Source organism: Phaethon aethereus (genome assembly GCF_964289735.1).
Source record: "Phaethon aethereus genome assembly, chromosome: 5".
NCBI lineage: Eukaryota > Metazoa > Chordata > Aves > Phaethontiformes > Phaethontidae > Phaethon > Phaethon aethereus.
In genome coordinates this window covers 41656646-41670331 of record NC_138579.1, presented here as the reverse complement: position 1 = coordinate 41670331, position 13686 = coordinate 41656646, and the positions used below count along the sequence as shown (strand labels likewise).

General features: G+C 37.9%; 1 protein-coding gene across 1 annotated transcript; it reads right to left on the bottom strand.

Moving 5' to 3' along the window:
* Positions 1-1243: 1243 nt before the first annotated feature.
* On the bottom strand, positions 1244-12174 carry PTGR2 (prostaglandin reductase 2; the record flags this gene model as incomplete). Its single annotated transcript, XM_082000443.1, has 9 exons — positions 1244-1673; positions 2936-2975; positions 3724-3811; positions 5047-5168; positions 6692-6901; positions 7967-8137; positions 9064-9255; positions 10582-10700; positions 12138-12174. The coding sequence occupies 9 exons, from the start codon at positions 12172-12174 to the stop codon at positions 1609-1611; spliced, it is 1044 nt and encodes a 347-aa protein (XP_081856569.1). The 3' UTR covers positions 1244-1608.
* Positions 12175-13686: the final 1512 nt, after the last annotated feature.

The window sequence follows — 13686 nt, the reverse complement described above, 5'->3', positions numbered from 1 at the left end:
GGATTCACAATCTAGCTGAAAGTGATCCTGTCACTTGTTTTGTAGTTGAAAAATGCATACTGGAATATTTTAGACCACCTAATACTATACTGCAGGTGTCTTTCTCTTCCTCAAAGTTTATGGCATCCGTCACTGCATGCTTCCTTCTTTCAGGGCCAGCTTCAGCACTAGGAAATAAAAGGACTGTTTTTCATATTGCTCACAACCGTATTAGGCAATCTTGATACTCATCTTACTTTCCACAGCGTGCAAAATCATTTATAACGCCAAATTTCTTGCATAGTGTTTCTTTCCTAGTCCTTGGATTCCATTTAGTCTGGCCTAGGCAGTGACTCACACAGATCTAGATAATCCATTCTTTGGACAATTCAGCTGGCCCTGCTGTTTCCAAGCACTTCTCTTAAAGGCAAACAAATTAAAAATAAAAGCCTGTAAATCAGAATGTGTCATGAACAATTCTATTCTCTAAATGTGTTAATGTCTCTAAATGTACATAGTAGTGGAATTCTGTCTTTAAGATAATTATCTGTTCCCTTTTCTGTTCCTTGCTTTTGAAAACACATACTTAATCTCAACAGTCTCTTTGGATTGGGGTTATGCTAGTCAAACTTGGAAATGTGACTCATTGAGATGGTAAAAGAGCGTTGTTAGACCAAAAATTCTGACCTAAGATAAATTACTGAGGGAACAGAAGGTTAATTGTCTGCAAAGTTTCCTTCTGTCATTAGGCAGCATGTTTTGAGATTCTCTGTCATCCTGGAGAGGTGTGAAAACCATAAAAACTAGTGAAATTGGAGAGATTATAATAAAAATAAGATGCAATAGATTTTAGAAAAGGAATTCGAAAAAGAAAACTTCAGTCTGGAATGCAAAGATTGAGAAGAGTAAACAAGGCTCCCCCTACACCTGAACCTATCTCTGATTAACATCTGAGATTGCATGCAGATGGAATTGTAAATGAATCCCGTTTCAAGTGCCCCGAAAATAGGGGATATAATGATACAATACAGAGAAAAGGACAGGACAGATCAGTGAAAATTTGTTCCAGATGGCAAAATGGAAATACCTTTGTTATTAGAGACCTTGAATTCCAGAAATGGTATTTTTTATTGCAATCATCAGTAAAAATGAGAACAGTTAAATTCTAAAATGATTAGCTAGATTGATTGGACTGTCAGGGCAAACTTACACTAGTAAATAAAAAATTCCTAGAGAAGTTCCTGAGCACTGAGACAAACTAACATGGGGATGGTGCACATCTACACTAGTAAATTCTTTTAAAGACCAAAACTAGGTGGCTGCATACAAACCGCTCGTTGGAAATGGTTCCTGGGATGTTCTAACTTTCAAACCACACCGATGAAATATTTGCAAGTGTTCTAGCTGGCAAATGTCAAAATCATGTCAAAGGATGTATTACTTGTTTCTAGTATAAATGACTGCATTCCTGTTTCCAGTTCGATTTAGTTTATTAGCATCCCAGAATCTCTGCTTTCAGTACATACAAAAGAACTTAATGGTTTATTTAAGAAAATGGAAATTAGTATGAGTAAAAACTTGCTCACTGTTAGAGTTAGAATCCAATTATTTTTCCCGAAGCAATTACTTTTACTTAGAAACTGAGACGATCTGTTTTCCAATATTGCCTCCATTCATCATGGACTGGAAAGCAGCTTCAAGAGAAATAATGAAGTAAGTTAGTGCCAAGCAGAATGTGCCAAGTAACTTTAAAAAAAAAAAAAAATGGTAGAAGCAAATGTATTAAGCAGCTCCCCAAAAAGGAGAGGTCTTGGACATTTTGGACCTAAACATATTTATTCCTAATGATGTGCTAAATTAAGAAGGTTAAAAAAAAGCTAGTCTGTAATGAACTGCTATGGGCAGTTTTGTGTAATAATTAAAAAACGTGATTTGTAAGCAACTGTTTGGCTCTATCCAAGTTAACAATTACATTTGCTGCTTTTGTGAGATGCCGTACAAATACCAAAAGCGTGACTGAAGATGTGGGTTTCACAAACCTTTCTGAAAGGAAAAGGTTTATAAATACTCTAGGTAGTACAATAAATGCGAGAAGCTGGTGCAAAAGAATAAATATCTGAGTAAACAAAGGATGAAATATTTGTTTATTTACTGCTATATTTTATCAAATTCCTTCAAAATACATATCTATACCAGTAAGTAGCAACAACTAGAATAAATTTAAATCTGTAAGATTTGGCTATTGCATAACTCCACCGGTTTCCAATCTTGCGGGACTAAAGACAACATGGAGTAAATCATACTCTTCCCTGTTACTTGAAAGGGAAGCATTTGTACAGCACATCTTGAATCACCTGTCTCTCCAGCTTTGTCTCATTGGAGTCACAAGACCCCCTTCATTTTTGTATTTTCTTTGTTACAGATTTTTTGAACAGGCTACAGGCTATTTTGTTCCTTTAAAATAAATTATTTTTTACTTTGATTAGCAATCTCTAATATGCTTTCCCCTTTCCTGTGAGTACTTTTCAATTTATTTTTTGTTAGCAAATCCAACAACAAGCACTGTTAGATATCGGGGGTTTTTCAAGTATAAGTTCAAGGTTTCCAAAATACCATTTTCTTACACACAAGTTCTAAGAAATGGGCAGCACCTTAAATCTGTAAGATCAAGATGACTATCACCAGCTGCTAAGGTAGCATCTTACCAGTTAATTCCAGCCGCCCAGTAAAACAAAACAAAACAAATCAAAATTTATACTCAATGATTTTTTAACTAATCTTCTTACAGAACATTTTTAATACCTTGTGAAAAAAATATATATTATAACATAAAAATCATGTTTCAGATAAAATACAAAAATCTGAGTTGGCAAATGAAACAAAGGAGGCAATTAACCTCTACTCTCATTGTATTTAATCAGATTATTATTCTTCTAAAATGTTGTAAAAATCTTACCACCAATGTTTGCTAAGCCTTCTACCATCGTCTCTCTGACCTGTCAAGGCAAACAAGTGTTTTTAGCTTTCTTCAAACAACATTAAAATGTCTTAGAAACGTGCCATGAAGCTGCCATAGAAACTACCAAAATCTAAAGAATTTTCTTGCTACAATGGACAGTGCTCCGTTTGGGCCAGTTTCTTTCATCAAGACAGGAGAGAATACTTTCTGATAAACGCAGAGGTGATTTAATTCTTCAATCTGAACTGAAACATCCCTGCCCCTGCCAAAATTTCACATCTCAGGATTTTCCCAGGAAAATTTACTGATCATCTGAAGAATCAAAAACTAATTTAGACAGATCTCATAGGGAAGGGATGGATAAAGCATCTACCCATCACAAAATAATAAACGGTGACTATAAAGCTTAAAACAAAATTTCAGACAAGATCCCCAAAAGCATTCAGGACACTAACTAATCACGTATTTTAAAGTATGTATTTTTGAAGGTCTGATCCCTTAAGTAAAAAGGCACTTGCACCCTGTGCTGAAAGAAAGAATAGAGACATCAGCAGCATGTAATTAGGAAAGTCTGTCATTTTACAGTTACACCATCCTCAACAGGTGCCTACTAAAACAGTGCTACCTAGTAAGCTTTCAATTATACTTACACGTTCTTAAGAACGTCTGTTCAGTTCTGAGGCATGGTAAGAGAGACAGGGACAAAGACATTGTACTTCTGGTAGTCAGGCTATGATCTAAGGAGGTAGTATCCAAGGCCATAGATTAAACTTAGAAGTTCTTACCTTCAGTTTACCCTCTTGGATCCACTGACAGAGTTGTAATATACCAGCTTCTTGTTTGTCCATATAGTTCAACACTAAAAATCTTTCCCTGTGAAAGAAAAGAATGAGCCTCGATTTAAGAAACGTTGGTCAGCATATTTTGAAATCTTTACAAATCTTTTCAGGAAACAGCATTATTGAAACTGAAGGGTTATGAGTACTAATTACAATGAGATCTAGCTCAGAGCTTTGCCAGCTTGTGGAGACAACTCCCTGCAGTGGGAGCTTGACAGTAACATTGGTCTTAGACAAGTAATTCTGTTCAAGCATCAGAGAGAAGAGTAATAAAAATCAAGTAGTATCACCAGAATAAGCAAACATCCATAAAATGTGAGCAAATTCCTCCTCTTTTTTACTTTTGTTTGTGGTAGGGAGAATAATTAATGGATCCGCACCTAGATGGTGGGCATAAATTAACTTTCAGGCTCCCCAAAATTTTGCACAACCCGCTGTCACAGCTGTCTATAACAATCAAGAGAAACTGAAATGACCATCAAAAATTATAATTACTTGTAGCAACATACTGACTAAACTCTCCACTGCCTTCTACTATGCATGGTGTAGTTTAGTATTTTTATCCATTTTTTAGAAGTGCAGACAATAGTAAGAGGGACAAGAAAAGAGTTTTAATTAGAAGACATCAATCCATTTACACAGAAATCAAAAGTCTCCCCAACTTTCTGCAATGCAATGAATGAAAAATCTCCTAAAACTTTGCTTCTAATCTCTGCTCCTGAATCCTGACAGGAGATTTAGCAATTCCCAGAGTCGTAACAAAAATCAATGTTTTACCTGTATAGATCTGTCACACCTGCAGTCCCATTATCTAATAAAACCCCAAATACTAAAAGTGTAATTTCAATACAATCACTATGTTAGCTGCATCCTTTCTTTAAAAATACTTGATTTTCTCTCTGCCTGAACTACACTTGTAGAGAAGGCACTCTGCAAAACATCTGAGAACAGAACCATGGCAACATCTTCCCTAGTACTGAAGAATCTGTCAGAGACTCCAGGACTAAATCAAACATCCACAAACAAAGCATAACAACAGACATTATGTTAACATCCTTTCCCATTTTTTATGCTGGTATAGACAAATGTAAGAGAAAGGATTTACTGACATTGTAATTATAGTTTCCTTGTTTAATATGGCAACATTCTGTTCCGATTACATGTGCCTATTGCCGACCTACAGACTACCTTCCAAACATCAGAGTCACAACATCACGTGTGCAATCTACCTGGAACCTGGTCACAAGTTCTGGAGAAGAAATTATATACCTTGTGATATTCCTTTCTTTCTGTATTTTTTCTATGTCAGGACGCAGCGGAGGAGGATAAGGCACATCTTTGTTATACTGAGAAATCTGTCCACATAGGATGATATGGCTGTTCTGATTCATCTGTTTGGGACAGCACAAAGTGAAAGAAATTACATTCCTTGGTCTCAGAAATGAAATCTTCCAGAGATGGAGTAGATTACATTGCAAAATTTTCACATGGGTATCCTTATTTAGAGCCACATTTCCTAGAAGAGAGTGGGAGAATTGCACGCAGTCTCATTCAACCTATGACAACATTCAAACAGATAAATGCAGAGCAATAGTGGAAAAATAAATGTTATACAGCCTATGTGTAATTTAAAAAGGCATTAAATACAAGGAATATAAGAAATTCTTATCTTACTGTGGCAGACCAATATGCGGTTTCTGTCTTAAACATTTCACGGTTCCGAGGAACCCACACCTTTTTTGGTACAATGGCTTGAACATGCCTCGAAATGGAGTGGACCCCAGAGAACACCGAGACACAGTGCAGGCGCAAGGACCTGTTCCCATAAAGCAGAGATACGGTACAGGCACAATGACCAATTCCTGCAGGGCAGAGATACAGTGAGAGGAGACACCAAGGCCTGCAGATGTGCCGTTGCCTGTTGCATCAGCCTGTTGCATATGCATGAAGTTTCTTGGAATCAGCCTGTTGCATATGCATGAAGTTTCTTGGGATCAGACGGAGATTGTGGGACTCAGACTGTATAAAAAATGACACCATCAGAAGCGAAAATGGGGACCTCCACCACCAAGGAGCATCAAGAGGACCAACAGGACGCTGCTGGATCCATGGGTGGTGATATCTTCTTTGCCATCTTTCTCTGTCTCTATCTCTTTCTCTCTCTTCTCTTTGTCGAAGTGTAAAGGATGTGCTGCAGGGGACTTGTTTGTTGAGTTGAATTGTTTAGTTAGAGTACTTGCCGTTGAGTCATTTATGTAACCTCATGCCTTGCATTTTGTATTATTAAATTGTTAAATTGGTTGGCTGGTGTCATTTCACCTTAATTCAGCCCAGGTGGATCACAAACTTGGTCGTTGGTCTCATGGGGAAGGAGGTCGTCCTTTCGGGCTGCAACACTTACTGTGCGCCCTTTTTGTCAGGAGGAGAGGGGTAATAGGACAAAGAAGTTGATACAGCTGTTGGATACAGCTGTGATTAGAGGTTCCAAAGATGGCATTGCCACCAATGCCTCCCTGCCATGAGACAGAGCAGTTTCACGTTAATAATGAAGAGGGCTGGTCAAGAGTCTTTATGGACGCTCAGCAGAGCTGGTCTTTTGTGAAGCCAGAAAACCAAAGCTGACAAAATACACGATTACTACATTGACAGACAAGGTTTTTAAAGTATTACCAAGCCTCCTGGCCAAAGAAGTGAGAGACGAGAAGCAGAAATTGTGTGGCTAGTCCAAATGACAGACACTGATTTCATATATCTGATTTCTTCTCAAGACCAGGATCAGCACCTGGATTAGATCAATGAAGTGGAAAGCCTGCTCTGCTGTATTGCAGGCTGGTCGCCGGTATAAATTAATTAAAAGCTGGGTATGCAGACGTTGGAGAATGATGAGAATAAAACCAACAGCTGGTATAATCACCTGACTTATAACTGTATCACTGATGTCTCCACCAACATTGTCAAAGTAAACATCCACACCGCCTGGGCAGAGTTCACGTAGCTGCTCTGCCACATTCCCCTTCTTGTAATTGATAGCAGCATCAAACCCCATTTCTTGGACCAAAATGGAGCACTTTTCATCTGTGCCAGCGATCCCCACTACTCTAGAGCAGCCTTCCAGACGGCCAATCTGCAGGTGCACAGTTAAAAAAAAGGCAAACACAAACAAAAAAAACCCAAATAATAAAGAGAAGTTAGATCATTCATCTGCATAAAGGTACCAGTGGGAGGACAGGGGCCTTAGGGGGTGTTACAGTTATCCCCCATCCCACTAAACCCAGGCAGCAAAGATCAGCGCATGCTCCTATCTCATGTGATGCAACTGCCCCTTTGTCACTCCTTCCTCACACCTAGAGAAGGGGCAGGTACAGTTGAAATCTGCCGTCCTTCCAAACTCACTGACTGCAGGAGGTTTAGTCTGTGGACTCATCAATTACTGGCCACTATTTAAAAAAAAAAAAAAGTTTCAGAAAAGAAATGACTGGCAGTAGTGGAGAGCCAAGTATAGTAAAAAATCACCACCTGCCGAGTACCCTAACATAGCTAATAAAAGGCCAAAAAGACTGGACAATACTCGATTTAAATACATTCTTCATAGATTTGCTTATGCATTGTTTTTCTTCATAGTTACTCTTTATCAGTAAATCTTAAGCTTGCTTAATATCTAGAGTGTGTGTGTATATACATATGTGTGGACATACATATTTGTAGATAAGCACATACACACACACAAACCCACTGCAACAGGTTCTGCAAAGCTGAGGAGAATAAAAGGTCTGTAAATCTCAAAACACGAAGGATGTCTTGGAACACAACACAAAGGGTTTGCTACATTTTTTTACTATTTTCGAATGTAGAAAAAAAATGAAAGTCGCCAGTCAACTCAAAGACTGTGTTCAAATGGTGGACTACTATATAAATATATAGTAAATACATGTATTTATACCATCTACTTTATTTATGCTAGTGACAAGTAATCACCTAGTTTTCTCCTAGCCCAGTTTCATGAAACTGAATTTTCACACTTACAATCTTTCTCAGTGAGAGTGTGAGCCAAACCTGTGAAACTGGCCCTTCCCATGGAGTTATACATCCTCATGTTTACAATGATTTTATCCATACCTTTACTAACCGGCATGTTTCATAAGATAAACCTGGTTAACAGAGTATGCTTGTATGTCTCAAGCCTACCTACCTGGCCGGCCAAAGAGCCACAGGCACCGGCTGCTCCGCTCACCACCATTGTCTGATTTGCACCCATAGCCACGTGTCCTTTCTCTTTTATACCTAACAGCGCCGTCAGTCCTGTGATGCCCGCTGCACCGAGAAAGTAGGAAAGGCGTCCACTTACAAGTTGTGGAACAAGCTACAAAACAGAAACGCATGGTGGCGTTCATTTCGTTTTAAGATGAGGTTTTGCTGTTTGCTGTTTGATTGTCTGAGGATAGAAGACTAACTCAGGATATTTACCAGGCAAGGTACAAGTTATCTATAAACTAGCTCTACCCTAACAGCAGGTTTATACAAAATGAAACAAAGATAATATTTTCACAGTTTTAGAAGAAGTTTTTAAACAAAGTCAGTCACAAAAACTTAAATCATGGAGGCATCAAAAAGTGGTTGGGAGATAAGTTTCCAGCAATGGTGAACTATACCCATGTTAGTATAAAGGATAAAATAGCACTGTTTTATCAAATACTGTGATTGCAGATCACTGGCGAAGGGTCCTAAAGGAAGGAGTTTATTGGAGAGTATACATTCTTAAATTACAATAATTTTCTGTGTTACACGAGGATGATCAACACGACATCCCTAATGCACTGTTACCTCCCCACTTTCAAGTTAATATTGAATACCCTTTCTTCTGTGGATGTAAAATCTCAAGTAAAAGCTTCCACTAGCATATGTTAGTGAAATAAATTGAATTAAATATATCTAAAGCCTTTTATGTCTTATGACTACACTCTCATGGATCAGAAGTACTATTAGAATAATTAACAGAATTAATTAACAGAAGCAGCTTTAGGGAAATTTATTAAAAATCCAACAATTGAAATAATACTGGCATGTCTGGCAACCAACAAAAGCATTTATATTTTTCTTTGTTAAGAAAAATGAGAAATTGATACAGATTTTGCCACCTGTGAGTTGATCTGCCTTTTGAGAACTGGTTGCTCCAATAACGTTGGCTTGTTTTTAACCAAGAAATAGTATCACTAGCCGCTATTTAAAAAAAAAAAAAAGGTTTCAGAAAAGAAAATAGCGACAATCTGGGCTTTGCATTTACATTACCTTTTGTAGCAAGCTTCCATCTAGAATTGCCACTGTCTGCCAGGGCCAACTGAAGGAAGTTACAAAGTCTCCTTTAGCAAGGTTATCGTGCCTGCTCTCCTCCACAACCCCAATGCCCCCACCATCAGCAACTTCAGACAGCTGCCAGGGCAGGAGGTAGTCTGAGCCAGTATCCTCATTCATTCGGCAGCGCTGAAAGACAAGGCTTTAATGAGAGGCTCAAGTGGAACATGTGGTTTGTTCAGGAGTTCAAACGAAGCTGGCAATGAGATATGTTTAAAACTTCAAACACAAACACAAAAATCTCTCAATAAGCCCCCAAATTCATCATCTTTTCTTAGATCCCTCTTTCCCCTCTTGTTTGCTCAGTACAAAAGGAGGACAGACCATTCTGACCTCCTCCAGCAGCGTTACCAAGACCAACACATTCTATAGACATTGCCTCAGAGTCAGCCGTGCAACTTGGTTTGGGTCTGATGAGAATCCTATAAATGCCATTCCTTAACTGGATGAATGATAGAAATGTAGGATTGAAAAAAACACTCACAAGTCATTTATTCCACGCCTATGCACTGAAGAATAGCCAAATATATGTAGACCATCCCTGATGAAGATCTGTTTAATGAAACATCTTGAAATCTGTAGTCTTTTCTTTATATTTCCCTCTGTAGCCTGAGTCAGTACTTCAGGTTTCTCAAACTTTTCTTTAATGCCCAAGCTAAACCTACTTTCCTGAAATTAAGACTGCTTGTTTTCCACTATCTCCATCTATGCAGGGGACAAATGATCAGAATTCTCTTTACAGCAAACTTCTACATACTGGCAGACTGGGTCCGTCTGGTTCTCCTCCTACCTTCACTTCCATTTCAACCCACAGCTCTCCCCACCATATGATTTCAGTTTTGTAGAATTAGGTGCAAGTGCTGGTTACAGCTTCATTCACTAATCCTCTCTCTGTTTCCATTGTTTACAAAGTATTGACACTTTTTTGTCCTGTCATCATCCACTTAAGGAGAAAATCCGACTTTCATTTGTAAACAAAACTGGTAATAGCTAAATAACATTTAACTTGAATCATTTACGTGTTTTGTCTAGAATTTTTTTCCCTGATCATGCCTGTTTCTTGCTTCACCATGAAAGATGTCTCTTGCTTCTTCCTCTACCCACACTCCCCTCAACTGAAAAGAACTTCCTTTCATGGCAAAAAAAAAGAAGTTAAAAAACATATAAAAAAAGGCAAAGTTCAGAAAAAGCAGATACAAACAAATCTGTAATGGTATACCAGGGCTCACAGTCTCTTCCTGGTCCTATAAAGTCATATTCCTATATATATCACAGGCACATTAATGCCAAATTCTTTCCCAATATAACTCCATCAGAATGAACAGAGTTACTAAGTTATACTAGAGATACATTCGTCCTGTAACTGGTAACTTTGGTGTTAAACATCATGACAGCTACAGAGTTTAAGATATTTTAAAAAACAAATTCTGGCTTAGCTCTAAGACCATCACCTACCATGTAAGGGTCCACAGAGAGATAAAGGGTTCTAACACGCACTTGTCCCACTTGGATTGTATCTGCTATTGTACTTTGTTCCAGTCGGAAGTTTTCAGCCACTGGCACTCCATTCTTACCTAGAATTATTTTAAAATCAAATAAATAAATTAATCAATACAGAGCTTCCCTTAATCAACATGGGAAGGCCTTTTCTTAAGGTAGTCCTTTTTAGAGCAAGTTAGGCTGTATACTCAGGTATAAAACTACCAACCAACTTTCACATTTTGTGTCACAGATTACAATTTAAATGGGTGCAGTGCCACCATCCGTACTGAAGACGAGCTGATCTGTCAGCTTAAGCTTACCTGAGCCAGTACCAGGCACTTGCACTGACGGACAGTTTCTATGCTGTTTGCTACACATAACTTTTATGAACAATTAGAGCAAATTAAAAAAAAAAAAAGCAGTAGGACTGTTCCCATTCTCAAAAAATGGTTCTATATACCCCATGTGCTGAAAAGCCCCTAATTTTCAAAACAAAGACATGCATTGGGACTTCTCACACATAACAAAACCATCATGCACTATTTTGCCAGTACCAAATGACCATAAATTTTAACCAGGTAAGTTTTAAACTCTCACCTTTCAGTCTCTTTTGACTCTGAGATTGGGGCAATACAGACCATCGCCACTGCACGTGCATATGCTGCAAAGAGCATCCCTTCACAGCTATAGACAGACCTCCTTAAATTAAAACTTCTCAGGAACACCTATAAAACTTATGCCAAGAGCCCCAGAACTGGAGGCTTCATCCTCAGGTTGGTATCACACGCAGCAGATCAATCAGCCTGGCAACTGGAACCACCCGCACTAAAAGCAGAGTGCCAGATACCCTGCATGCTTTATCTCAGAGTGACTGTGCAACTAGAGCAGGCTACTGCTGTAACATTTGATTTACATTAGAAAAGACTTATTTGCAGGTCACACAATAGTTCTTGCCTCTTGGGAGTATTTTGGCATTGAGCAGCATACAATACTCCTCCAAAAACTGTATGCACACGTGTGGGTTTTCTACAATAGACAATTTATAAACTCACCATTCAAAATACTGTGCTGACATCTGTAACAAGGCAATTGTGTAAGAAAGGAAGTAAACAGATCCTCAAGAGCATAAATTTAAAAAAACAAACATTTGAAACATGGGAGGAAGAAAAGATTCAACATTTACCAAAAGGAAACAAAAATGAACAGTAACAAAATACTTAATTTTAGTCATCTCTTAAAATGCAAAAAGAACAAATGTCAGAACTAAAAAGCAATGCTTGCTAATCTTTCTTCGAGTCCCTACACTTGTTTTATCATATATTATGTATTAACCATTTTTTCTCACCCAAGAGTTTAAAAATCTGTATATACAGACTAAATAAATACACTTCACAATAAACTTTCTTTATTGCTGCATGCAATATTAAGATATATAAATGTCAATATCTTAAATTAGTGTCTGTTTCTACCTTTACCATTTAGGCAAACATAACAAACACACTGCTCCTTTATTAGAGAGAAATACATACCAGGGCGTGAACTCAGCACTACTCTCTGTATAATCATCCTTGCTTTTGCAGCAACTGCACACTGGATTTCTACAAAAGAAAAAATTGTTTGAAGGACTGAAACATAAATTTTCTTGAAAAAGAGTATGGGGCAAAGTACTTAGTAATCTGGAAACTGGGGATGAAATATGGGCCTCACCAATTTCATCATCCATGCCCAAGGACCACATAAAACAACCTCAAAAGTAAAATAAACAAACTTGTGAATAAAGAGACTCCCTGTTTAGCCATGATTTTATACAACGGCACAGTAGCACCTTTCTGGAAGGGCTGGAAATTATGACGTACCATGTTCCTTGTAAGATCATCACCACCCCCTACCAGGTTGTAGGAGACATGTTTGATTTGCTTGCCTGTGCTGACTGAGAACACTCTGTAGCCACCTAAAAGACACTGAGACAGCTTTGCATGAGTAAGTCAGGTGCAACTCAGTAAAATGCATGCATGCATGCATGCCAGTAATAGCAGTATGCAGATATATGATAAAAAGAGATTGTTGTATAAGATCTTTCACACAAAATAGCAAGTCTTTCTATTAGCAGTGCATTTTCTCCCAAGAAATGGTCTGTCCCAGAGATGAGAAAGAATTAGATCACCATTTGATCTGTTTTACTGAAAAATTTCTTTGAATTTCAACAGTTTAAAAGAGGGCTGTAAATTTGTGTTCCTGCAACTGTGAGATGCCAAAGTGATTAACAGGCAATGAACCTGATTTAATGGGAGAAAAATCATGATCTCATAGGCTTTCAGAGCTAATACAAAATAAAAATGTTACTATTATTCTCAGCTGAGTGCCATAAATAACCAAACTCCCCAAGAACAAAGGACATTAAGGAATGAAAAATGATAGCTGATTTCTTTGTCATAATGTTTATTTTGCTGACAAGACAGCAAATTGGAGTGAAGCTAAACAGATGAGTCTAGAAAGAATACATTGTCACCACTTATCCAACATCTTTATTCTTTGAACATTGCAAAATACAGAACCTTCTGTCATTACAGCACTCTCAGACCATCAAGAACTACAGCCTGGAGTGCTGAAAAACATAATAAAAAAAGGAAAAAATGGGCATATCCCTGGCCTTTCCCTCTCCTCTAAAACCCACAACTGACTCAAACCAAAAGTATCTTGTTCATAAACCAGATAAAGGTTTAACATTTGATTGCATTTGCACTTGAAAAGCTACTTATTAGGCGAAAATTATTCAAGAGTTAGTTTCTTTTCAGTATTTCAACACCTAAGGGTGCTACAAGAAAAACTACAGGAAATGGATCACAAATGTGTCTTTACACCACCACACCAGCAAAAAGTAAGTGACATGCCCAGTGTTTTGGACAGAACAATGTAGAACATCAGAAAGGATGGCCTAAGATAAACTTTGGCAGATCTTGGGTTCAGCATCGTACTCATCTGTAGACTTCCTCTGTGATCGTGGCTGATCACTTTGTACTTCTTTTATAAAATATTTTTTGGAACAAAATTCCAAATTCCTCATGATAACACTTGCCT